Consider the following 26445-nt stretch of genomic DNA (forward strand, 5'->3'; position numbering starts at 1 on the left):
AGGGTCCTGCCCATTGCCCAGATATCGAAGTGTCAGCTCCGTAGTGCCGCGCCTTATTGCTACGGAGCAGGATTTGCGAGTGCGCATATCTGGATGACCGGCCCCGTCTAGGGAGCCGCAAGCGCATCGAGGATCGCTGCTAAACTCATAGCTGATTTGCAGTGAACTGCAACCATTCCCATGAAAGAAATCAATATGACAATCAACGATATGATAATCGAGCTCACATTGAGCAGTAGCTTCCATATGTGGAGCTGTGGATTTGGGGGGACCATCGAGTCTTCTCGTCTACCCATGTGTAGGCATTCAACCCATATTCCCCCTTCCCCGGGGCGTAGTAGCCGTTGTAGCGTGTCGATGACCTGCTCGTGTCATCTTGAAGACTAGAAGACTGGAGGAATCAGACACGACGAGGAGTAAGAATTTGTAGGAGGGCGAACTTGGGCGTGGTGGTGAGCACACCAAGTTGCCCTCGCGCCGCCCATTGTCGCCCGTCGACGACAGGGACACGTCGCGGTCAACGGAGAGGTGTCTTGTAAACCAGCAAAGCAATTCGCAGAGACTCAGAGATCCCTTCGTGATGGTTGGCACCTCCCGACGCCAAATGAAAGGCGTTGTTCTGCCTAGCTAAGGCAGACTTGACCGCCAGAACCCGCAGAGACAAGTCCGCTAGCCAAGAACTTGCAGCAACATCGCTCCCTCGCAGTATGATCTTCGCTGACACTGCCAAGTAGGCAAGGGGCATGAAGTAGTATCTTCCCCGTCCCTCCGGAGCGTCCACCCAGGCCGCCACAAGCACATGGTCCATCTGTGACTGCTCCAACACGTCTCTCGGATGCCTCTACTGCACGCAAACACCAAACGACGACCATGTAGGTTCTCAAAATTGCCATCTTAACCCCTTAACCGTGAAGTTGCAGTCTATCTCCATCCCGTCAGGAGGCCTGCGATGGATTCTCTCCTTTCTCTGAACTCGGCGCTGCCCAACGATGCGAACGACCCCTGATCGGACCCCGACCTCGATACCGTGTACAAGTTTTCAAACAAACGAGTGTTCATTACGAGTCGGTGAAGACTCGTTCCCGCCTTCTAACGCTGACGATCTAGCACCGCGTAGTGCTGCCTATCCTGCATCCCATTCAGCCGAACAGAATGCGATGAGCGAACCTGATTCCAACGGCGACCGCCATCTACCGAACAAGATGATACATGCCGAGCGAGACGGAATCACACGAGTCGGTATAGCGAACATACAGATTATAATCCCCTTTCGAGCGAACCAGAGCTCTGGGCTTCGACGAGAAGGAGTCCTAGATTCAGAACTCTGCACCCCTGAGGACTCTGGAGAGAGAATAGACGATGCCGTATATCTTGATTATATCACATCAATTCTAGTTCCACGACATGTTGAATAAGAATCCGGTTGCTCGAAGAGGATTGATAAAGGAGAGTCCCAGCTCTCCTTGGCTCTGGGACTTAAAGGAAAGAAGTTCTGGATCCAAAACCTTGTGCCCTCGATGAAGAGGGGGCGAAGGATTCTGCACGCAATGATTAAGCTGTGATGATTCTAGTAGTACAAAACTTGGAGCAAGATGGAACTGCACGAGTCGTAACAAAGCTCAAGACGCTGATCGTTCTGGAGGACTGGCGTGGGAGAGGCCATCTCCACTGACCCGTACGGAACAAACTTCTGGATTTAAGACTTCAAGCCTTGATGGAGAAGTCTGCCTGAAGAGGGGATGGAGAATGCCGCGAGTGAAGATGCCGTGCACTCTGAGAATCGAGTCAACTCTAATTCCACGATATCGCTCTCCCCGTTTCCGAGAGAGTGCGCCCGTTTATCAAGTCCCCTTACTCGCCAACTCCCCAGACGCCCACCTGCAAGATCAGAACGAGGACGTACAAAACTCTCCAACGTGGGGAGAAAACCTCACGCGAGTCGGCATGTTCGACCACGAGGACAAAACTGTAACTCGGAGAGGCGTCATTGTTCCTGCCCTGTGTCGACTCATGAAACACCCACTCAGATCTACCATGAGTTGCTCTACGCATGCATGGATGTGATGGTTTTCTAAATGGCCCGTGACCAAGAAACACCAACCCAGATCGGCAGCAAGAGCCGGCGATGCAGAGAATCAAACACACCACATCATCCATCGACACAAGAGTCAATCAAGCAGGATGGCGAGTCAGCCACGCATGCACAGTAAGTGTGTGTGCATGTGTGTATAAGCCGTGGCTTCTGACTCTGCCCTGTCGAGTCAGTCAATCAACCACGGCAACACGTCCCTCAAAGGTTGCCATGCAGCCAGCCTCGGGAGCATAATCAAGACGAGTCATCTTTGCCCGTCGTGCTTGAAGTTATGACAATGATGCGCATAGTAGACGTTGCCTCTGGTTATAGAGGATGGTAGGTTCAATCCCTCTCAGCGCTATTGGTATATTCGGTGTAGCTCGGTTGCAGAGTCGTCAAACACAACATGCGAGATGGATTAACCAAGGTGACATGGATGTGCGTACAAGTAGGTAGGTTGTTGCAGGTGCTGTCAGGCTCTGTCATTTGTATCAACTACAATAGTCTATTGAACATTTGCCGCTCCAATCTCATCGAAATTGTCATCGACCTCCTTGACGAGGGAAGGCCTCCAATACGATATGTTTCCCCCATATCCCGGTCGAGTCTTTGCCATGCCTCTCGAGCCGATATCATCATCCCAATCTAGAGCCATTACCTCCGAGTAACAAACAAGACGAAGAAAAAATAGATAAAAAAGACTGCCACAAACAATGCGTCACCAAATTGGTCCGCAGGCAAACCGTGATCCAGACTCGCAAACTACGAGTCAAAGTCTAGTCGAACCACCTGTCCTCTAACTAACAAACGCCGTGGGTGTCATATACTTTTATGGGATACCATGATCCGGGAAGAGAATGCTAGGCATCTTGCTTGGTCCGTGTCGTGAACGAGGCCCAGGGAGGCCTCAAGATGGCAGGGATTACCACCGACGGTTACCGATGGGCATGTTGTTGGCGTTGGCTGGAGGTCGAGTCAGCTCGATAGGCGTCTTGCTGCTTCAGCGTCGGCGATACCCACCTCTGCCACCGCCGCGGCCACGTCCCCAGCCACCGTAACCGCGGCCACCGCCTCCGCCGTAGCGGGTCATCTCAACAAGACGGGGGTCGATCTGCTGCTTGGCCTCCTGGAGAACGTTGACGAGGTCACGAGCTTGCTTTTGGTCTGTGATGTGTCAGTGCTGATCTCAACAACAAGAGACAAGTCAGGGATACTCACTGTCAGTGGTGAAAAAGGTAATGGCGGTACCCTTGGCACCAGCACGGCCAGTACGGCCAATTCGGTGAATGTAGTCCTCCGAGTTATTGGGGTAGTCGTAGTTCAACACATGAGTGATGTTGCGCACATCTTTGAGCAAGAATGGTTAGCAGGCGAAGCAGGGGTTTGTATAGCAACGTTCCAGCACGGGAGGTGAAGATGGATAGTTAAGCATATTGGCAAGGCCATCTGTACTTCACTCCTGGCGGAAATGGGGCAATCCAAAGTGCGTCAAATGCCATCCTGGGTTATGCATGCAGTCACCGGGTCCCCGGGACGAGAAGCCTTGGTTTGGCCAGCAGCTTGATCAAGGGCAGCAAATGCCGCCACCACCACGCTCATACCACGGAAGCGGGAACGGTACAAGAGTGGAAACACGAGTATAGCAGCAGAGCAACGCAACGGCTACACAACGGATCAAGATCTCGTTTGGGTGAGAACCAAGTGGACACCATGGTTATCAGGCAGATTCGCACAGTCAAGAGAGCCCCTAAACACGAGAGTAAAGTACAGCAGGTGTTTTTGCTGGAAGTTGCCATGGAGGGGGAGGGGGGATTTGATACTTACCAATACCACGCGAGGCCACGTCTGTGGCCACCATGATGGGGGACTTTGCCGACTTGAACTGGTCAAGGACCCAGTCACGCTCGTTCTGCTGCTTGTCACCGTGGATGGCTGTCAAATGTTAGCAAGAGTTGCAGTTTGTATCAGGGCAGAGTAATACTCACAAAGCGCGGGCCAGCCATCCTGGCGGAGGAATCGAGTAATGTCATCAGCGACACGCTTTGTGCCAACAAAGATGAGGATCTTGTTCTCCTTGTTCTCCATCACCTTCTCGAGATGCTTGATCATGCGGTCACGCTTCTCCATGTCCGTGACAACCTCGACGATCTGAGTGATTCGGTGGTTGGCAGCAAGGTCCATGGAACCAATGTTGACCTGGATGAAGTCCTGAAGGAAGTCGGTGGCGAGGGCACGAACCTCCTTGGGCCAGGTAGCAGACCACATCAGAGTCTGTCGGTCGGGTCGGATCTGGCTGATGATCTTGCGGATCTGGGGCTCGAAACCCATGTCCAGCATGCGATCAGCCTCATCGAGCACAAGGTAGGTGACTCGGCGAAGGTTGGTCTTGCCAGCCTCGAGCATATCAATCAGACGGCCAGGAGTGGCAATGCAGACCTCGACACCCCTGGAGAGGTCACGGATTTGAGGACCCTTGGGAACACCACCGTAGACGCAAGTGTTGCGGATGCGAGATGATCGGCCGAACTTGTCGATTTCTTGCTTAATCTGGACAGCAAGCTCACGGGTGGGAGCGAGGACCAGGACAATAGGACCATCGCCAGGGGCGAGGAGGGGCTGGGCGTTGATGTGGACGATGGAAGGAAGGCAGTAGGTGAGGGTCTTTCCGGAACCGGTCTCGGCAATACCGACGACATCGCGACCCGAAAGGGCCATGGGCCAACCCTGGGACTGAATGGCGGTAGGGGCAGGGAAACCCTGGGCCTTGACCTCATCCATGACATATCGGGGGAAACCAGCCTCGTCGAAGGTCTCGACAGGCTTGGGGACGTTGCTGCCGGCAATCGTCATCTGGTGCTTGCGACGGAAGGCATCAACCTCGGCGTCGGATCGGTTCGCGACGTCTTCGTGCTCCTTGTAGAAAGACTTCTCGAACTTGGGCAGGGTGGAAACATCTGCAGAATTGTTAGCCGTGAAAGACACATCAAAAGGACGACGAGAACACATACCCCACTCCTGTTGCTTGAGGCCAGCGCCGAGGCCGCCCATGCGGTCGCCGCCGCCGCCTCCGTAGCCGCCTCCATAACCACCACCACCGTAACCACCACCACCGCCGCCGCCATAGCCACCACCGTTGCCGTATCCGTTGTTTCGGCTGCGAGTTTTGTTAGCGATGAGTCGATGAAGAATGCGGTGAGGGCGCGATGGTTGATGGATTGACGCGCAGCCGTCAGCCGCAAGGCAGCCGCGTCTCCGGACCAAACCACCAAACTTGCGCCGAAATCACAAGGGAAAAATGTACTCACCCTCCGTAACCACCACCACCGTGACCATTGCGTTCACCGCGATCACTGCGATCACGGCCGTAGCCACCACCACCGTAGCCGCCGCCGCGACCACCACCACCGTATCCGCCTTCGTAGCCAGACATCGTTTTAGGGAGGGAGAGGGTCGTTTGAACTGGGGAGTCGTCTGCGAAATGGGGAAGAAAGGGTGTCAAGAATGACAAAGAGAGTCGCGTAAAACGCAAAGTTTGATCTCGATCAGTCGAGATGTTCCCTCTTGATGATGAAAGGAGTGCGCGCCTGAGGGTTGAGGATGATGGCGAAGGGAAGGGGGATGTGAGGAAGGGTGAAAGTTTTAAGTGAGCCTACGATTCCTTCGCGCCTGGTTTATTTTTTTTTTCGCCGCTAAGAAAAAAAAAGTTGTCGCACTGGCGCCTTGCGGCAAGTCCGCCGAGTGGGTCTAATCCGGCGAGTTCTATTGGTCCTTAGAGGCAATCAGAGGAGGCCTGTTGCTGACGTAACGCCCCACAGCGATCTTCCGAAGCTGGCTACCCTATGCCTTTGTCCTTCGAAGACCAAGTTTAGAAATTTCTACAAAATGGTATGAAAGCAATAGCTCTGTGCGTTGTGTATTGGAGTGTAGATTCTGCTGTGTCTTTTTGTAAAACCGCTCCTTGGTTAAAGCAGGGGCCTTTTCCCCGGCGTGTGGTGCACAGCAGCTCTTTGTCCTCCTACTTTCCTCATGCTCGATATTACGACTTCAGCACGAGAGCACACCACGTTGGGGATTCATTGTTTCACGCCAGACCCAATAAGCCAGTCGGAAGATGAAGGACTCATACAACTAGAAGTATCGAGAATTACTTACAAGAACACCCATTGTCCGTACACCACGTTGTTTCATGACATACCAATAGCTTAACTCTCCCCTCCTCACTCACCTACCTCTTGGCACTATGATGTGGACCTGGATGAGTTAGACAGCAAGAAGCAAATACAACACCACGATAACTCGTCAAAAGTAAGAAGCAATACTTTTTTCTAGCCTACTCGTCCATTTGTTCTCTCTTCCACTTGGCATCCAACGCCTCCTCAAGAGCCCCCTTGAACGCCACCACAAAGTCCCAGCAGTCCTCAAAGGTATTGTATAGAGGCGCCGGAGCAACACGGATGACATTCGGCCTCCTCTCGTCAACCAAGACCCCCCTTCTCTCTAGTCCGGCCATCGCATCGTCTAGCAACCCATCTGCAAGTAACACGCTTATCTGCGCGCCTCGTCGGTCCTCCTCGCCCGGCGTGATGATGCGCCAATATCCTCCCATGTCCTCTGGTAAGCGGTACAGTTCCGAGACGAGGTAGGCTGTTAGCTTCCTGCTCTTGGCACGAAGGGGGCCCAAGCCGCCGGCCAGGTCGAAGACTTCGAGGGAGGCGCAGAGCGAGGTTATGTCCAGGACAGAGGGGTTGCTGAGTTGGAAGCCTGCTGCTCCAGGGACGGGCTTGAAGCCTGGCCTCATGGCGAAACGGTTCTTCTTGTCATTTCCCCACCACCCAGCGAGCCTCACGTTGTGCTTTCCATCATCGTCAACCCGTGTATGCCGCTCATGGACAAACAGGCCGCCGATGCAGCCCGGTCCGCCATTGAGGTACTTGTAGGTGCACCAAGCGGCAGCATCGACGGACCAGTCATGTAGCGAGAGCGGCACGTTTCCAACGGCGTGGGCGAGATCCCAGATAACAAAGATGCCACGCTCGCGAGCAAAGGCAGTCAGATGCGGGATATCGAGCAGTTGGCCCGAGTAATACTGGATGCCAGGGAGGAGGAGAACGGCGGTGGTTGAGGCGTGTTCGGCGATGACGGACTCGACGTATTCGTTGGAGAGGATGTCTTCCGAGTTTGGAGGCTCGAGGATGATCATGGAGTCTTCGGGACGGAGGCCATGATGGCGTATTTGCGTCTCGACGACATACTATCCCCTAGTTAGAACCTCGACACTGTGATGCGAATTGGGCGACGAACGTGGTCACTGGGAAACGCCTTGCCCTCTAGTATAATTTTATGGCGCCCCTTGATATCCGGCTTATAGAAAGCCGCCATTAGAAAGTGTAGGTTCGCCGTCAGAGTCTGCATGACTGCCACCTCGCTGACCTGCGCCCCGACGATGGGCGCAATCATCTCGGCAGCGCGAGCATCGACATCGAGCCACGTCGGCAGCGGAGAGTCCTTGAGCGGCTTGAAGTGTCCCTGGACGCCCTGAGTGCGCCATGTCGCAAGGTACTGCTGGATGCGTTCGGCGGTGCGCTTGGGTTGGAGACCGAGGGAATTGCCCACGAGGTAGATTGCCTTGTCATTGGCGTCTGGAGTATTGGAAATAATTAGCCTCAAGGTAAGACGGATCGAGGCATTGAAAGGAACATCAACTTGCCCGTGGTGGTGTCAGGGGGTAAGGTGCTCCGTGCTACATCGGCCTTGGAGGGGATGTTGAACTCATCGCGGAGGTGACGGAGAACGTCATCACGGTCAAGCTGGGCCGTGAGATCCCGGCCGAAGAGCCTAGACTGGTCACTCATGGCCAAGGTAGGGACACGACAAGTGCTAGATCAGGAAGTTGTCGCGCAATTGACTCGGCGTCTGCCTCTTTGTCCAGCAGCGATTTCCCTCTTCCCCACGTCGTTGAGAGCAGGCATGCTCCGCACATCGGCACGACGCGGGGACCTATTGCCCCGCAGTCTGGATCCCGGACCCCCGAGCTACGCCCGTCCCGGCAAACGGCTTCTCATGACGAAAATAGCATGGGGAAGCCGGCATTCGGAATGGGTTCACATGCACTACTATCTTGTGTCACTATGGGCACTGACCTTGGAGTCGGGTGGATTAGGCATCATATGCTCGGCATTGGCCGGTATTGCACGTGTCTTATCGTAAAGGCACACCTTTGAAGGCGTTCCGGATCCAGACATCACCAGCCTCTTTGTCCAGGATATGGATTCATGTTGATTGGTGTTTTTAAACTCATCTCCCACCCCCCTTTGCTTTTCCGTCCGCTCTAGCTATGTCATACAAGGGTTTCTCTCCATACAATCCCATCTATATCCGTGAACAAAGAAAAATGTGTAAACAAAAAAGACCAACTGAAGGTTTACAGAGTGAAGCATCCTAGCCCAAGCCCGAGTCTAATCAGACGTCTATTAGTCCAGCCCAATCGGGTTCACAGACCCATGCACAATGCTCCAAGTACACCCTCCCAAGAACAGATCGTCAAGGGCTGCATAAGCCTCGAGCTCTTTCAAGGCTCCTGGCCAACCGCAGCCCGTTTCAGGGTATCGAACCTCATTGCGTAACAGTGTTTTGTCGATCGAGGGTTTACTCGCGAGAGACATCACGGCCGAAGGCCTTGGACTTGAGCCAGTCCACAGCGACAAGGACACGATTCCGGGCTGAAAGTCAAAAGTTAGCTTTGCCTCCATATCTGGCTTGGGTATCCGGAAAACTTACTGCTGAAGCACATGGAGAGGTAGGCACTCCGCCAGAAGAGGTAGGTCAGGCTACCACCACTGGCAATGTTGCCGTTGAACCACGGCACATCGGCGACAGCCTTCTCGCTGCCAATGTAGGCCAGACTGCCCTGGTGAGAGTACCTGAAGGGCTTGACGTCCTTGATGCGGCGAAGCTGCTTCTCCAGAGTCTCAATCTCCTGGGCGACCTCGGCCGAGTTGCCCTGCTTGAGGTTCAAGCTGCTGCTTAGCTCCTTGATGCGGCTCTCGTGAGACTCAGTCTTGGCCATGTTGTTGAAGAGACGGGCCAAGAAAGAACCCTCCTGGGAAGCGACCTGGGCGGTGGGGGCATAGCCGGCGACGGCGCAGTCACCAACAGCCCAGATGTCACGAGTGCCCTGGACAACCAGGTACTCGTTGACGGCCAGACCACGGCGCGACTCCTTCTGAGCGGGAACCTTGCCCATGAGGTCCCGGACAATGGGGCGGACGGCGTTGCCAGTGGCCCAGACGAGCAGACCGTAGGGGATACGGAGGGTCTGCTTCTTGCCATCGGGGCCAACACACTCGGCCTCGACAAAGTCCTCAGTGACGCGCTTGACCATGGTCTTGAGCTTGATGTCAATGTTCTCCTCGCGCAGCGTGTTCTCGGTGTACTCAATCAGCTGCTTGGAGAAGGAGGGGAGAACGTTGGGCAGAGCCTCGATGAGGGTGACCCTGAAGCGGTGGCTGATATCGGGAATCAGCTTCTTGATGTCGTCCTCGAAGAAGTCGCGCAGCTCTCCAGCGAACTCGACACCAGTAGGGCCACCACCAACCACGACCATGTGCATGAGGCGGTCAATCTCCTCCTGGGACTGGCCCTTGAAAGAGGCGCGCTCAACGCAGTCCATGATCTTCTTGCGGATCAGCTGGGCGTCGCCAATCTCCTTGAGGAAGCAGCTGTTCTCACGAACACCGGGAATGCCAAAGGTGGCGTTCTCGGCGCCAACACCAATCACGAGCATGTCATAGGGGATCTCAGTCTCAGAGTGAGGACCCTTGCCCTCGGTGTTGTCCTTGATTTTGACAACCTTGCGGTCAGGGTCAACGGAGGAAGCTTCAGCTTCGTAGTACTTAACGGCGCCCTTCTTGTGGCGGAGGATGGTGCGAACGGGCTCCATGATGGAGCGGTGCTCAATCAGACCCGTGGTGCACGAAGGCAGCAGGGGAGTGAAGAGGAAGTAGTTGCGGGGAGAGACGACGATGACATTGTAGTTCTCGGTGTCGAGGTTCTTGAGGAGACCGACGGAGCCCCATCCAGATCCTAGAAGAGAAATTGCGTCAGTGACTCAATTCGGGATATCGGGGTAGCTGTGTGCGCGCTCTTTTACTCACCGAGCACAACAAGGGTCTTCTTGGAGGGATCAGGCTGGAATTGCTCCTGAGGATGACGGTCGTCGTAGATAACCCAGCAGGTGTAGGCAACAGCAGCGCCGAAGGAGAGGTAGGTGAGCCGCCAAGTCCATCGCAGGGTCCTTCGCAGCTTGCCAGGCCTGGGCTTGGGAGCCTCGTCGGCGTAGGCTCTTCGGAAGGCGATGCGACCAGAGTTGCTCAGCTTCATGGCAACAGAAGGTCGAGTGGAGGCCTTGGAGACGGTGGAGAGGGTGCGAGTCGCAATGCGACTGCTGGGGGCCATCTGGCCGACCCGGGAGAGGGTCATCATGGCTCGCGAGGAGGAAGCCATTGTGAGGGTCTGGAGGGGGAGAGAAAGCTCAATTGAGAGCAATTAGGAGAAGAGAGGATGGAGAAGAGAAGAGGAGGAGTAGGAGAGAGACAAGAGAGGGGGTCTCTGAACCAGACGAAGGCGTCGCGAGCGAATGGGGCTGGTGACGGATGGGAGTGAGTCGAAGGAGAATCGATCACGGAGAGAGGGCAAGAGGGAATCGGAGCTTGGAGGGCAGAGGGAATTAGGTAACTGGATGCGCGCGACGGGAAGGGCCAGGGCGTCGGCCGGCCGGGTTTGTGGAGAGCAGGAGCAGGAGCAGGAGGGAGTGAGCCACAGTCAGAGGCAGCAGAAAAAATTGGTACGTATTCCTCGCTACTTGTGGTTGATCCTTTTTTTTACCCCTTCACCCATCGCCAGCGAGATAAGACATCCCGTCCTCCATCGATCTTCTTGTGATGGGCATGGCCATGGCCTCTGATGCTCGTGCTTGTGCTCCTGCTCGCTGGCCGTCCCGTTTTTCCCCACTAAAAAGTTCAGGTTCCCAGGTGCCCTGCCCGCCCTCCCAGCTTAGCTCGATAGCGGGGCGGGTCGGCGTGGGCTTCCGTCCACTGCTTGCGCTACTGTAGCCGGGGCCACTAAGCAGGATGACGCCCACTGGGAAGCTTTTCTGGAGGTGGCACCTCAGATTTGAGGGCTCGAGAATCACCAAGTTGAGACTGTGCATGCATGGTACATAGCTCCAAAAGATTGGAGCTCAGAGGGGGGAACCCTTGGAAATTTTTTCCCTCCTCTGTCACTGTCAGTCACTTTTCCTCTCCAAATTCTTCTCCAAGCTTTTTCCGAAATCATTGCCCAATTTGATGGACCGGACCGGAATTCGCCTCCGACCCGGAGTCTTCGCCGTGTGCGGCCAGTAAATTTGCAAAAATTTCACTTGGCGCGTCTACTGGAACTCGGGGATTCCAGCGTCTGCCACCCTCACACTCCACTGAATGGTCACTGTGATTCTTTCACTCTTCTTGTTTGCTCGTGGGTGCCGGTGAGCAGGTGAAGGGACAACCGGAGGTGCCGGTCTGTACACGGCCGGCGGCGCACCCATAGACGACGAACCTCCGGGCGACGTGCATGATTCCGTTACCACCACCAATTGGCGTCATTACCGCCGCTTGCATTTGCACAGTTGCACTTTTTCTTTCCTCATTCGTCCAGAACCTGACATGGCGCAAAATCAAAGACAATTGTGTGTGGCATCGAGAAACGCGCCCACGGTTCCCGTCCATCGACGGGGCGATACAAGACCCCGGCGTTTCTCCGGACGTCCGGCTCTCACTTCACGACAAGACGTGGCATTGGGATCCATGATGTGTGGGTTTGCTCTGATCCCTGAGCTTGAGGCCTTTGACGATGGATGCTGGTGGGAGGTCCCCCCATCAGACCCCCGTTGACCGCGTGTAAAAGTGGCTTCTCTTGATAAGATTGATGTGAGGCGGTACTTTGATCTCTGCATCCGGAGCACGGGAACTGCAAGTACTGTACTTTCCGTCCCCGGTTTTCAAGCCCTTTCGTCCAGCCCTCTTTTCAAGATCCATTCATCCAGGATATGATGCAGGCCTGGCCAATTAGGCTGTTCAACCCATCTTTCCCACGTTTGCGGATAGTGGCTTTGATGGGCGTGGGAGATATCCACGTTGGAGGCATGCATTCTGGTATCTGAACCTTGCGTGTTGGCTGCAACCTCAAGGTCATTGCTCGGTGTGAATCCGGTTTCTCGCGATCACGAAACCCAGATCCTAGCCCCATGCCTCACCTGCACGTATGTCGGTGTGTCGGTGAATCCTTTTGACTGAAGCAGCAAGACATGTGACATAGCAAAGGCTGATGAGAGAGGGCTCAGCTCGAAGCGAGGGCTCATGTGGACTGGCCCACCACAGAGATAATTCATCGCTTATTAACGTTATACAGAACCGACAACGGCGCGCCCCCAGACGATAGCATCATTTGGCCTGTTTTGGGTAGTTTCTAGCGCAACTGTACGGTCAACGGTTTGTGTTCCTACATGGTAGCCGCTTGAGCAAAACGCGGTATTACCTGAATAGGCCTTGGGCCAGAGGGCGATGGACGAATGGTGAAATTGCCGCTGTAATCGAATTGCAATCCGTGACATAGGCTGTCGTCGTATATCTCTCATCCCGCGCCCCTGACTAATTGTCCAATTTCATCATTTTGACTTGTTGCTGCTCGCTCACCTAGGTAAAAAAACGGCGAGCCCCGGTGGATTCGCCGAAGTTGGCAAACCAGGACTTTATCATGACCGGCCCCGTGACCGAAAACTAGATGCCCCATGTTTGTGTCAACAACGTATCGTGAGAAATCTTGCGTGTAGTCCCCAGATCTTGACATGTGTACTATGCGACGGCTTCGATACCCCAGACTCAGATACTCCAAAGGGGCTGCACAAGCATCCCTGTGACACGGCGCGTCGGAGCCGCAACACATCCCAGCGCCTCATTGCACAGAAAGCCAAGTTATGACAGCGCGCGGCACATATCTGGACCGCGACGGCAGTGTATCGCAGGCCTTTTACCCAACCAGGCATCTGCGCGGCACGGATCTCAGCTCTGGCTCGCTTGTAAGCTAAGCTCCGACCTTAGGTCACTGGCCCTTGGTCTCGGAGACGCTCGGTGGAAGGTCTAGCGAGGAGCCTCACTCACAGACAACTGCATGAAGCAGCTCGTTGAACCCCTTTGGAAGAGCTTCGCCCCCTGTCCTCCTAGCGTCCGTCCCCCGTGCCCCCCATCCCATCTGCAATCGCTCGCCTCCCTTGGACCGGGTGGATCTCGACATCGTGGAGCCTCAGTGTTGACCATCACGTCCGCAAGCGCGCTAATGACGGATCCGCGCTTCTGGGCCTCGTCGTTCATGCTCAGGATTTAGGGTTCGGTGAGCAGCATGATTGGAGCGCATTTTGGAGAGCTTCGGTGACAGATCAAGGTGAGGGAAGAGGTGACTCGGCTCCCTCTGTGGTGTTTAGCCGCGTTAACATAAGAATTTGGGGGCGGTGTTGAAATCTTGATGTCGTTCTTCAAGGGGAGATTGGGCAAGCAAAGGCCTTGGTCTTTCTTTTCTGTATCCTCTCATGGTTTTTCGAAACCATGATGGAAGTGGGTTAAAATAACGAGATCTTAGGTGGTGTCCTAGAAATCATCGACACAAGAACCGCACGTACTTATTTGAGTGGCAACTTGAAGCAACGCACTTTAAGAATATCGTTCCGACAACCATAGGTATGGAAGGAGGATGATTCTTGCCCCCACGTGCCTACCTTCTAGAACTGAATCCACATGACTTGGACTTGATGATTTCTTCAACTCCCTGTTGATGTTTTTACCCACTAAAAAGTTGAACAAGACATCCACTCCTGCAAAGTCCCATGGATATCGGACCGTCTCGGCGCGCCAATACAATGGGGTCCGGCACTTGAGACCCCGGATGATACTGAAGAGATGACGGCGCGAGATGATGCACGGTTGGATCTGATGACATTGGCCAGGACGAGGTTGAGGCTCGAGAAAGAGGCCCGGGGCGAGACACCTTCGAGCCATGATGAAATTCCATCAACCATCAGCGAGAAAAGTTGTTGATTAACAAGGAGGTCACATTGTTCCTTTTATGGAATCCGGAATGCCCGATACGAGAGTTTGTTACAACGCAGAATGTGAGTGCCCAGCATGACCCTTGCTGATTTGTTTCGCTCATCAGTCAGCATCCAGCTTATAACAGTTGACAGCGTGCATGAGAAACAATGAGGATGACGCCCTTGACCAGGACTCAATCTATTTCAGAAAACCCAATTTTGTTAGGGACGAATTGGCTGGCCCATGATGCCCGACGTTGGAGTCTGACTCAGCCCCTGCATGAACATCACCATCAAGCTCTGCGACACAAAGGCCCCCTGATAGTCCAGGCTGAAACAGGAGTCCTCTTCGAGACGGGGGCCCCATGCAGGTGGACAGGCCGCCAACACAGACCAACCGGACGGAGCGATTCTCTAACACTCCTGCAGCTGGTTCTGCAGGACAACTGTTAGCGCCCAGCCTACAGGCTCCCATGTTTCCAACCTGAAGCCTTGGCCTCAGCGTCGAAGCACGACAGCGACAGCCGTTGTCGCAAACCAATTCTTTTGCTCTCGAGAGCGCCGCGGTCGCTGTATATGCGACTTGATCAAGTCGCACCTCGCAAGAGGCGAGTGAGTTTGGCACGACTGGTTCCTGATGTCGGCCTGGAGTCAAACCCCCAAGGACCCCTTGGATCATTGGATCGTCCGTATGTGGGTGGTATGCGCGCGGCACTCATGCCATGTACCCCGGCTCACATCGTAACATGGAACTTGATGATGTATCAAACCATAAACTACCCATGGCCAGTTTGAGTTTCTTTCTCTTCCATCTTCCTCCTCACCCTCTCCCACACTCAAACACTCGAAACAAAGTCGTGTGCCATAACCCGCCAAGGGCGCACTTTTCCTTTGTCATTCACTTCCTCTTACTCTCCTTCAAGGCTGGACCTTTCGTTTATTGCAACCAGTTTCTTTGATGCTCAGTCAGCGACTGCCATCGCCATCACTGTCATTATCAGATACCCCACTATCGCTTTGAATCACCAGTACCAAGGACAGGACTCCCGAGGAGTTTCGTGGTCTGATTAATTGATTTCTTTCGATTCGACATTCAAACATCCTTTCAGGAAAAGGCAATTTTTATTACTATAACTATTCCAATGGCACCCTCTCTCGAGTCTCGCCAGTCTCGGTGGCACAAGGAAGCAAAGAGGGGATTCAGCGGGAGCATGCCGGACTGGACGAAGGCGGACGATACCGATCACCAGTACGATGTCACGATAATGAAGAAGCGAAGGCTCAGGATTAGAGTCCGTCGTGGCGAGAGCGAAGCCCCATCTGGAGAACCAAACATTGCTTCATCTCTATCACGACGGTTTGTGACCATCGAGCAACGATCAAGCGACGACAGCGACAGTGAGAGCGAGGACGAGGACGATTCTGACAAGGAAGAACGGACAGAGAGCACTGATGGAAGCAAACTTGTGGTCCCCTCAAATGATGCTCCCACGGTGGCCGCGCCATCAGCCGATGGGAGTGTTCCTCGAGGAGACTCTGGAATGGTGAGTCGATGACGTTGGTCAATATCAAGTCCAACATGCTAACTGTCAAAGGTTTCCGGCGGGGATGAGGTTCACTCAAATGTTCACAAGGTCCTCCTAGGCGTGGGAATCGTTGGCGGCTTTTTCCTATTACTGGCCATTGGTTTCATCGCCTGGAAACTCTATAAGAAGAGATCGGATCAGAAGAAGAGAGCTCCTATTGACGACATGGCTTTTGAGAAACCGAGCCGGCTCGAAAACCTCGTTTCCAAAGTTCCATTTATCGGACCACGCTTCGGCTACCAAGGCTGGTACACCATCGACGCCCCATCTCAGGAACACTTCGCAAAGTCACAGCAACCTCAAGGCAACCTTGAAAAGGCACAACTATCCCAAGAAAATCTTGAAAAGGCGCAGCCTGTCTCGTCCCCAAGGCCGGCCTCTAGCCGCATCGACTCTCAGCTCCTTGCACCCATGAAGCCACTGGGAGCCTACCGCCTCGGAAGCACAAGGGCATCAACCGTAAACCTTGATTTCGAAGCCGTTAGCCCTACGAGCACAATGTTTGTCGAGAGCACCGCGGTCCAAGTCCAAGTCATCGCTCGACACGATCCCAAGGAATCCATCGCTTCGATTAGCGGACGCCAACACAAGCGAGTTCCTTCTACAACACCATATATCTATGACGTTGGAGGAAGACGCCAGACCGGTGTCAGCTCTCTCTCTTCCATCTCTTCTGGCTTTGGCGACGGCGATATCGTTGTCACTCCCACCAACAATACCATCCAGACCATTCCTTCACAACCTGCACCCGCGACCCTTCCCTCTCGACTGACAACATTGCGATCCACCAGCACGCTTGGTCGGCGGGACACTGATACCTCTTCTGGCCGGCGGGATACCGTGTACACTGAGGTTTCTGTGGATTTCCGCCCACGATTCCACAGTGTTAATTCGTGGGTGAAGCAGCAGAACGGACATCTACGACGGGCTCAGCGCCAGCAGGAGGGTAGCCCTGACGGAAGTACTCCTCCCGTGCCCGCTCTGGCACCGCCTATTGAGCAGGACTTTGGGCTTATGATGCCAGACGGTGAGAGACCGCGACCCGTGGAGATGGTGTGAGGCTTCTTCAGTATAGTATCTAGTTGGGTAGGGGACGTGTTTATGAGTCGGTGAAAGGAGTAAGGATTGGAAAACACGGGTGGCAGGGCCATACACGGAGGTGGAGACTTTTTTTGTTCTGTTCGAAATGTACAAGCAAACCGCATAAAAACAAAGTATATACTTAAAGCTTCTATGTCTATGAATTGACTGGTTTCTTCGTTACTCCTTTTTGAGTCATGGGACTTTGACGATGTTTTCCAGGGTTGACCGTGTCTATTTGGAAGGGTACATGTCCCAGAAGCCAATCTCCAACTATCGATTGTCAGCAAGACATATTCTCATCGGATTGTGTAAAGGGGGAATCAATTACCTTGAGGCCCTTGATAAAGATCTGGACGAGCTCCTCAATTCGAGATGGCGACTGTAGCTGAAGGTGCTTCTCAAGCAGTTCTGCGTTGCTTTGTTAGTCCTCACATAGGGGAGTGTGAAAAGGGCCTCGAGACGTACCGGATCCCAGCCTAACAGCCTGGGTGTAGTCATCCTCATTATAGTTCTTGATCCACGCCCAGTACGTGTTGTTCTCTTGAACAGTATCCTTGTGATCGCGCAGCATCCTAGCGACGGCACCATAACCGAGGAGGCAAGGGGCGAGGGCCACCTGGAGACCGAGCCAGTCGCCGTTCTGGCCAATGTCGAGGACGTAGCGGGTGTAGGCGGTGCAAGCTAGAGGCGTTTCAGTAGGGTTGCAGACGGAACGGGGAGAGGGGAGGTTGGTTTACCCTGCTTCTCCTCGGTGGCTTGGATCTCGGCGACGGAGATGCCAAAGGACTCGCAGTATGTGGTGTGCAGCTTGAGCTCGTGCATGATGTGCTGGACGATCTCGGTGGCCTGAAGAGAGAAGCGTGTGAGTTGGAATGATGGGTCATAGTTGGGAAGAGAGCTTACCCTGGAGATATCGTCGACGTTCTGCACCTTGTACGCCGCGAGAGCGTTGGCGCGCGAGAAGTGAATCTTGGAAACGTTCCTGTTAGATGTATTCCTTTCTATCATGGAGAACTATACGTACCAAGTAGAGGTAGTCTTGAACAATGTATCCCTTAAAAGACTCGAGAGGGAGGGTTCCGTCGCCAATGGCCATGACAAAGGGGTGGTACACAAACTCTCTCCACACGTCACGGACGTCAGGACGCTCGAGGAGCCATTCGATAAAGTAGCCCCTATTCCCAAGTTAGCTAGAATTTGTTCAAGAAATGGAGTGTGAAAACCCTACGGAGCAAAAGGAAGCGTATAAGTTGAGTGGAAGTGGTTCAGGGGACCGTGACCCTTGCCGAGACCTGGTGCAGTCCTGATGGCAGCCTCGATGTATCGGCATGCCGAGCGAACAGCCTTGGGAGCGTCGAGTCCCTTGGCCAAGTTGGACGCAATGGCCGCTATGCCATGGTCAGCTTGATCTCAGGGGCTAGTGTGAAGATAAACTTACACGCCAGAGAACATCCAGTGCCGTGGGTGCTGGTGCTGGCCTGGTACGGGCTCTGTACCCTCACAATCTCGTTGTCACCACCGACCAGAACGTCAACGACAAACTTTCTCTCCTCTTCAGTGGTAGCCACAGTCAGGTCCTCCTTCATGGGAACGTGGCCACCCTTGACAAGCACCCACTTAGGTCCCAGAGCCTGAATGCTCCGCGCCACAGCCTCAAGGTCATCGACATTGCGAACCTCAGGAGTAGACTGGCCGTTCTGTGAGAGAATGAGGAACGCCTCGGGAATGTTGGGCGTGAGAACCGTAGTGTGAGGGAGGAGGTGCTTGCAGAGATGCTGGACGGCTTCGTTGGGGAGAAGTGTCGCTCCAGAAGTCGAGACCATGACCTGCAAGTGTAAGAAGGAGGGAGAATCAAAGATCGATAATGAAACTCACGGGGTCGACGACGAGAGAAGGGATATTGTACTTGACGACGATCTTTTCAACCATCTCTATCGTCTCTGCAGCAGCAAGCATGCCTATTGTATGGTGTCAGCTTGCCTTGCCAAGTTAAACGCTGACACTCTCAGACTCACCGGTCTTGATAACATCAACACCAACATCCTCGACGCAGGCTTCAATCTGCTGGGCCACAAAGTCGGCGGGAATGACGTGGATGGCCTTGACGCCCTGGGTGTTTTGCGCCGTGAGGGCCGTGGTGGCCGTCATGGCGTAGCAGCCATGGGCGGCGATGACCTTTTGGTCCGCCTCGAGTCCGCTGAGAACAAATGAATGTTAGCAAATGATTCTTGAGGAGATATCGACATCATGGTCCTCTATGGACTAGATGCTGTTGCATCGAAAGATGAGGCTCAACTCACGCCCCGCCCGAACTGTCCGACCCAGCAATGACCAGCACTCGTCCCTGAGTCATGATGATATGTCGTGATGGAACTGAAACAATGTATCTCTTTAAGAGTAAAGATTTAACAATATATGAAAGATATGAGAAGAAATGTCTCCTGACTGTTTATCGGTCGTCAAGTTAAACAGGCAGCTTAATCCCGCGTCTCGCGCTGGGGTTATGCCCGGAGTCTTATTCGGGTACAGTCAGTGGGGCCCATCACCTCAGCATGTCATGGTGGTGACACGCCAACTTCATGATGTTGGGCGTGAATTGCGAGGAAAATGCGCGTTTTGTTTTATATCTGGATGGTTCATGTTGAGTAAGCTTGTAGTTGACGATCTGAGCTTTGTACCAAAACCACCGACCTGTAGTGAAATAGGATGATGCAAGACTAGGTAGGTATTGGAGGCCAGTGGTGAAGAGGACTCGGAACTAGCGAGAGAGGGCACCTGTTCAGTTACCAACACTTGAGATGCGAAAGAAGGACAATGATAGTCAAGTCCAAGAAGAAGAGAGCAACAGAAAGAAGAGGAACAAGAACAAATAGCAAAGGACATGGCCATCTACAAAGCAACGACACCCAAGCTAGCGTGCCAACATGGGCAAACTTGCGTTCGACGCAACACCAGCCAAGCCTCTAGCAGGTCCTATAGTCTAGTGGTCAGGACGTTGGATTGTATGTTCTCAACCACTCACAAGGCCACCCGTGGATCCCCTGACTAACCTCCAACAGTTGATTATCAAACAAGATCCCCTTCCAAAGGCCCCAGTTCGAACCTGGGTAGGACCTTGATCTTTCCTTTTTGTCCTTGTCGACAATCTGTCTTTTTGTTGTGCACCCTATCGAGTTTCGATGAGATGTGGGTTTAGTTGTGCATGTGGTGACGGATGGTTGTATGACATGCGGTGTAAATTGTTATCTTACCAACACCCCAATGGGAATCAAAGATTATCATCTGATGTTTTCCTCGGGTCTTTGTTCCGCATGATGTAAAGATGCAATTCGAAAAGTTCACTTCAACATCTATCCGTGTAGATGACGCATCAAAATCTTTATATCATGGGAACCGTCTTGTAATCTTCGTCACACTACCAGACGCCGTCCACAATGCTTTTCATCCCCTCAGCCTCTCCCCGCCTCAACGAGGAACGCTCTAAACAAATGGATAATGCCCCAGATTGCTTCAAGATAGGTACCAACCCACAGTCCACTGGCCACGCTCCCCTGACCTGACCACGCCCCTTGACTCCTTGCCAAAGAAACTCCTTGATCCGAAATCAAGCCTTGACCCTGGCTCCCTGACCTGCTTGCCATAAACGGATATATACAGCTGCCAGAATCCGATCGTCTCTCTGACTTTTCATCGCCTGCTCCCAGCGTGCCCTCATCATTGCTGTCGTTGGTATCGTACAGTCGAAGCTTCATCAGCCTCCTCTTGGCCTCGTGGCTAAACAAGCCCACGCCATTCTCCTGCTACTATCCCCTGAAGCCACTAGCGCCTGAGGTTGAGCGGTGCTGGCGTCAAGTCTGCCGGCGGCCCAAGCGGTTCGCTCACGCTTCGCTGCCTCTCCGTTCTATCATCTCCAGAACTAGCTTCACCATCATTGCTCTCCTCGCTCTCACTGTCATCGCTGCTGCTGTCACTATCGTCTTCCTCCTCGTCAAAGACGATTTGCCGCATCACATTCTTGTCGAAGAGGTCAATAACCATCCTTCGTACACCCAGCCGGTAGTGGTTCCATTCCATCGCGCTCATGACTTCCTTAAAGAACTGCGTGCTTCGGAACGCACTTGGCTTATGTGCTCTCAGCTTCTGAAGATCCGTGAGCGCCTTCTTGTAGAGAACCATATTCCCTAGGTCGACAATGAGCTCGAGGACCCTCGTGTTCACATCCGCTTCGCTCAGCAGAGGTGGGAGCTCTGCTGGTTCAAGGGGCGGGCGAGCTGCGCGTGGAGGTGGTGGCTCCTGTGCAGTACACTGGCTGTTAGGCAGAGTGATTGAAGCCACCGTCTTTTGCTTCCACGGCGCCAATGAGAGCAGCCTGGATAGGTCATTGGGGATACAGAATCCCAGCGAGTTGCCCATCGGCGTTGTGTTAGCATCCCAACCATTCTCTGATAGAATCTCCAGGCCATGAGTGGAGCGAGAGATCAGACCTAGCACAAAGAATGCTGTACCACGAAGGCTCATCACTTCGTGTTGCTCAGCGATCTTGATGATCTGCTCCACCACGTCGCTGGATTCCAGGAAAGGAGCTCCGAGCTCCATCGACCCAACATTGCCGACTGCCCATAGGCAGCCCTTGACCTTGGTAAGCATCTCTGCATCGCCCTTGTCCATCCCGTGCTCACGGATTGTGGCCGCAAACTCTTCAAAATGGCCCTTGTCGCTGAGAAGCCTGCAACCCTCCTGAGTGCGGGTCAACTCGCGATAGAAGTGTGGTGGCACGTGGCTATCGTGGAAATCACCATCCATCTCGCCGTCATCAAACAGACTCATGCGATGGTTCTGCTCGTCCGGATCGGTCAAGAAAGCCTTGGCTAGACTGGCCTCGATGACCTTGACGTATGTGTCGTTTCGTCCCAAGAACCAGTCATCCATCTCGTTGCTGATATAGTCCAATCCATCTAGGTAATGGTAGCCGATAGATGTTGACAAGAACCGCAGTAATAGAGGCGCACCAATCTCTCCAAGGTGATCCAGGGCCGGCCTGCATTCGACGATGTACTCTAAATACGTCTTTCGATTGCACGCCTTCTCCAGGATCTTGACTGCTGTTGCGCATACCTCAATCTCAGGGTCATATAGTTGCGTTACCAGGAGCTGAATCGCCCACTTCGAATCGCTCAATCCACCCTGTCGCGACACTGGACGAATCGCATATTTTCGAAGTACGTTGGTGGCATGAATTCGAATGTCCTTGGTACCGGCAGTCAAAGCTTTGGAAACCAGGACGCGTGGGTGACCCTGGACGCTGTAGTCAAAACTGGACAGCAGCAGCTTGATGAGGTCTGGCCGCTGCTTCAGGTCGACGATGTGGTACATCATGTTGAACATTCTCCATCTGTCCAGCAATTGGAGTCCCTTTGGGTCGCCGGTGAGAACACCCAGCATCGCGAAGTAGCCCGCGCAAAGAGTATCAGAGACTCTGTCCCTGGAAAACATGGGATATTGAGCCGTAAGCCCACTGGTCTGGGTCACTGTTAGAAGTAAATCATGGGCACTAAGGCAGTACACTTACCGGGTCGCATTGTGCCAGGCACTCGGCAATCTGCCTTAGCAGTTTGCTGTCGGCCAGAAACTTGATGCCCTCTGGAGATTGCAATAGGGAGTGCATCAGAGCACATCCCGCCCTGACGTATTTCTGGGTTCCTCGCGTATTCTTGACGTCCGCAAACCTGTATTTGAACGGCCGATAGAAGCTGATAATTCTCTTCATGAACTTGGATGCCTTGATGGCCTCCTCGAGACGCTTGCCACTCTGGAGCGGGCCGTCGATGACCTTGATGATGGTTTCCCAGTTCCACTTGGTGTAGTTGGAACTATTGAGCACGTTGCTGTCAATGAGAAGTTGCCTGAAGGTGGTGTCGTCGAAGACAACAGACTGATTGGCCTTTGGTGCCTCATCCAGGGACGTTAAATCAGCCAGGCTGTTACTCGAGGGCAGGGCCCCAGACACGGCGCCTGAAGGTGCGCTTCTGAACAATGTCCGACTGACGCTGCTAATTTGGTAGACTATACCAGAAGCAACCCAGTGGTTATTGTCGTCGAACTTGGCCGCCGATGAAAAGAGCTCTGGAAGAAGATGGAGCTCCGCACTCCAGGAAGGAGGTAGGAGGCGGCTCGAAAGCTTGAGCACTTCGCCGATCAGGAGTGTCGTCTTGCGCTGAAGAGTTGGGTTTTCATCCTCTCGGGCAATCTTTAAAAGAATGTGGAGGAGATCAGCCTTGATGAAGACAGCGAGCAGCAGGGCCGTGTAGTGTTCGACAAAGTTCTGCTCGCCATTATCTTCTTCAACAAACGATGAGCTGCCCTTGTCCTTGGCATTTGGTGACTTCAGATTAGCCACTCTGCCATACGTCGTCAATCTTCTTCCAGCCAGGAATGAAGTTGCCCACCCAGGTGACTTGATCCTCAGGAGTGAGAACACAAGATCGAGTACAGTCTCGCGAATCGTGTCGTTCGGTAGTAGCATGCTTGTGATGAGGGATCGAACCGCACGGAAATTGTACATGCAGAGAGCTTGAAGTCCTGGCCATGATTTCAAGGCCGTGGCGATGGCTTTGGAGTTCTGCTTGAGGACACTCTCGTTGGTGAGGAGTTGATCGGTGAAGACGGTGAAGAGCACCTCCAGTCCGTAACCGGGTTGTAAGAATCTTCGTCTCCGTGGTGAATCGAGGAGGTATAAAAACGCAGATGCCAAGCTCTCTGGGGCTTTGTAGATGCCCTCTGAGAGCGCCTCAGACAATGGCCCCACGCCTCCAGATGCCACCAGCAGCGCTGGGTCTTTCACTAGAATCTCGGCCAGCGTCTCAATGCAAATGGGTCGTAGACGATCAACGTCCTGTTCTGCAGCTTGAGCGTTTGTGCGACGATCTTCCCCATGCTCAGCGACAGCAACGATGGTGCGCACGACTGCCCTCGACACCTCTTTCACTCCGCCCTTCACGTCGAGAAAGGCACGAACGAACTTGAGGGCCTGCTCACGTTCGACGTCTGCCTTCCGATAATTGTTCAAAGATCTAAGAGGGTCAATAACTGAACACTTTGGCATCTTCAACTGCGTACCTTATGACCAAATAATCGGTGTTCAGGCTTCGAATTCTCTTCAGGGAGGCCACATCTGAGATGGCATATCTGGTCATCCGGTAACCAGCGGCAACCACCTCCCGACTTTCGCTCAGGAGCATGACCTGCATACGGAGCCCAAAGACTGACCAAACCAAGTCATACTTGAGGGTTGGATATCGCTTGAAAAGGTCCACCAACTGGTTTCCCCGTGAGACGTAGTACTCGGGCATCATGCCCTCGACCTCCAATGCCTGGAGGAGTTCAGCCAGCGCAAAGGTTGGGCTTTCCGTCGACTCTTCAATGTCGGATCCTATTACGGATCGCGACACGCTCTGCGGTGAGCGCACTTCATTAGTTCTACTGGATTCGAGAACATTGCTCTGGGTTCGGTTTCGTGTCGGTGTGGTTGGTGGGGCCTTTCGTGTTTGCTGAGCATCCGAAATCCTCTGGCGTAGTTCTCTGATGCGCGAGTTACTGGCGTTGAGTTCTGCCTCAACCTTCAGTCGTTGCTCCTTGGTCTGCTTCGCCTTCTTAGAGTTGAGCGCCTCGAGCATGTTCTCGCTACCCTCCTTGATCTTCATCTCGCGGTTGAGCCGTTCCTTGAGGCCTGCCAGGTTCTTCTCTGCCATGGAATCCCCATCATCCTCTTCCACCTTGTCCATGAAACTGCCTGGGTATACTGAAGCGGCGTCGGTCCGACTCCCTGCCCGGCTGCGCAGCTCCGAGCTGAAGCTTCCTGGGGCAACATTGAGGCTGCTCCCGCGAGGCGCAAAGGATACGGCTGAGGCTGATAGGTTGCGTGCGTTGGCGCCATTCGGCGGCTGGAGGCCTGAGCCATCGCGGTCGAAACTGGTGCGTCCAGGTAACTGTTGGGGGAGGTTCTGCTGAGAGGAATGGCTCGGGGGGGTCATGCCCTTCTGGGTCGCGGCAGAGGAGCTCAGCATGACGACGGCGAGCGGCCCACCGGTTGGGACGGGGCCCTGGCGCGGAAGTAGTGCATTCGTCGATTGCTGAAGCGGTTGAGAGATTCGTTGCGGCGAATGCGATCGCGGTCGGGGGTATAATTATGATGTCGACGGAGGGAGAGAGATCGTTCGCGTGACGGCGGTGTCAAGGCAATAGCGACAACCTCGATATGACATGTATAGAATAGACCGCGTTTGGTCTGACTGTCGTGCTCACCGGGCGTTAGAGGGGATGTCGAAAGTCTGTCTACCGAAAATCTGAGTTCAAGGGAAGCTCCGACCAGGCTGGAGATGGGCGGAGACGGTTGTTGGAGGTGGTTACGTGGAGGTGGAGGTGGAGGCTCTGCAGCCGCGCGAGCATGAGCTACAGCAAATGATGCAGCCGCGAGGAGGAGGTTGAGAGGGGGGAACCAGATCGCCAACAGAAGCAACAACCAGATGCCCTACGCCAACACCAGAGCGAAACGAAGGAGGCTCGAGGTGCAGGGCGACAGGGTTTCTAGCAACGAGCGGCGTGGTGATTGGAGGATCAAGACGGAGGTTGTTGGCCTTGCGGGCAACCAGAGTGGAGGAGGGACCCAGCCAGGCGGTGATGGCGAGGGGAGGTGCATTGTAAGCGGGCACTAGAAGTGCTGGTCAGCCACTGTAGCTGCAGCCTGCTCCAGTGGCTCGAAGGCCCAAGGGGAATGCTGCAGGCCGTTTGAGGCCGCTGAGATTGGTGGTGACATTCCTAAAAGCTGGGGAACTAGACGGGATGGACGGGAACGATCCAATATCAACTCATGGAGAGGGGGATCCATTAACAGCATTTGAACACTTTATTCCTTGCAAGGCTGTTTCTAGTTGTTTCATGGAGATGATTTTCGTATGGATATCACGAATATTCTTGCAGGCCCTAACAGTGATACAACTGAATTGTTACTGTCCTTGTCCAGTCCTCGAGAACCTGTCTCAACTGTTAGTGGTCGAGGCATCATGGGAGACACCTCCATTTGTACCTCAGGCACCTCCGATTCGAGTCCGGCTCGAAGACTTTGCTTCTTGCGGAGTCGTACACCTCGGCTTCACTCGTCAACGCGAGAGAGCGACTCAAAAACCTCTGAAATCATGCCATTTAGAGTCACATCAATACTGGGATTGGCTTCTACTGGCAGATAAGATGCCAGACACACCACACGGGCCAGATAAGAAACGGCAGGTCGAGATAACGTGGGTTAGAAGCTGGAACCGTCCAGGCGGCTCCCGATGCGCGGCGCGCCAGGGAATCGGCGTCCTCCGCGCCCGGGCGCCGACCCTCGTCTCCCCCATGAGGGCCGTCGATTCGCTGCCCAGCGCTTCTGCGCGCTTCAACAAATTCCTCGGCCACCGGCGCTGTCTTCTCGTTGATCGGGGCGTCCGTCTCCGTCCGCCGTTGGGGCTGTCACTGTCGCCTCCGGAGGAGGGGGGCTGACGTCTCAGGCCGAGTCTGGAAACGGTTATATATTAGAAGCTTATCTCCTC

General features: G+C 53.9%; 6 protein-coding genes and 1 non-coding gene across 7 annotated transcripts; 2 read left to right on the forward strand and 5 right to left on the reverse strand.

Annotated features, from left to right (window-relative positions):
- Nucleotides 1–2996: 2996 nt before the first annotated feature.
- LRP88_00963 (uncharacterized protein) lies at nucleotides 2997–5504 on the reverse strand (the record flags this gene model as incomplete). The annotated part of the gene is made up of 7 exons (XM_083237665.1): nucleotides 2997–3037; nucleotides 3095–3238; nucleotides 3293–3421; nucleotides 3899–4006; nucleotides 4060–5028; nucleotides 5083–5228; nucleotides 5380–5504. 7 exons carry the CDS (start codon nucleotides 5502–5504, stop codon nucleotides 2997–2999), a joined length of 1662 nt encoding a protein of 553 aa, XP_083106170.1.
- A 900-nt stretch (nucleotides 5505–6404) lies between these two features.
- On the reverse strand, nucleotides 6405–7926 carry LRP88_00964 (kynureninase; the record flags this gene model as incomplete). Its single annotated transcript, XM_083237666.1, has 3 exons — nucleotides 6405–7325; nucleotides 7376–7713; nucleotides 7782–7926. 3 exons carry the CDS (start codon nucleotides 7924–7926, stop codon nucleotides 6405–6407), a joined length of 1404 nt encoding a protein of 467 aa, XP_083106171.1.
- Nucleotides 7927–8719: 793 nt separating this feature from the next.
- On the reverse strand, nucleotides 8720–10576 carry LRP88_00965 (uncharacterized protein; the record flags this gene model as incomplete). Its single annotated transcript, XM_083237667.1, has 3 exons — nucleotides 8720–8793; nucleotides 8852–10156; nucleotides 10228–10576. 3 exons carry the CDS (start codon nucleotides 10574–10576, stop codon nucleotides 8720–8722), a joined length of 1728 nt encoding a protein of 575 aa, XP_083106172.1.
- A 4758-nt stretch (nucleotides 10577–15334) lies between these two features.
- On the forward strand, nucleotides 15335–16837 carry LRP88_00966 (uncharacterized protein; the record flags this gene model as incomplete). Its single annotated transcript, XM_083237668.1, has 2 exons — nucleotides 15335–15736; nucleotides 15788–16837. 2 exons carry the CDS (start codon nucleotides 15335–15337, stop codon nucleotides 16835–16837), a joined length of 1452 nt encoding a protein of 483 aa, XP_083106173.1.
- Nucleotides 16838–17092: 255 nt separating this feature from the next.
- LRP88_00967 (uncharacterized protein) lies at nucleotides 17093–19214 on the reverse strand (the record flags this gene model as incomplete). Its single annotated transcript, XM_083237669.1, has 11 exons — nucleotides 17093–17131; nucleotides 17190–17269; nucleotides 17327–17542; nucleotides 17599–17707; nucleotides 17765–17830; nucleotides 17886–18036; nucleotides 18090–18249; nucleotides 18300–18687; nucleotides 18737–18819; nucleotides 18877–19058; nucleotides 19162–19214. The coding sequence occupies 11 exons, from the start codon at nucleotides 19212–19214 to the stop codon at nucleotides 17093–17095; spliced, it is 1527 nt and encodes a 508-aa protein (XP_083106174.1).
- A 616-nt stretch (nucleotides 19215–19830) lies between these two features.
- Nucleotides 19831–19977, forward strand: LRP88_00968. The gene has a single exon. It is a non-coding gene; the product is annotated as a tRNA-Tyr (tRNA).
- Nucleotides 19978–20680: 703 nt separating this feature from the next.
- Nucleotides 20681–24924, reverse strand: LRP88_00969 (RICTOR family protein; the record flags this gene model as incomplete). Its single annotated transcript, XM_083237670.1, has 5 exons — nucleotides 20681–22376; nucleotides 22427–22476; nucleotides 22548–23829; nucleotides 23897–23931; nucleotides 23986–24924. The coding sequence occupies 5 exons, from the start codon at nucleotides 24922–24924 to the stop codon at nucleotides 20681–20683; spliced, it is 4002 nt and encodes a 1333-aa protein (XP_083106175.1).
- Between the last annotated feature and the right edge of the window lie 1521 nt (nucleotides 24925–26445).

Source organism: Fusarium phalaenopsidis, assembly GCF_050370095.1.
Source record: "Fusarium phalaenopsidis strain FUZ10S chromosome Unknown contig_32278, whole genome shotgun sequence".
Taxonomy (NCBI): domain Eukaryota; kingdom Fungi; phylum Ascomycota; class Sordariomycetes; order Hypocreales; family Nectriaceae; genus Fusarium; species Fusarium phalaenopsidis.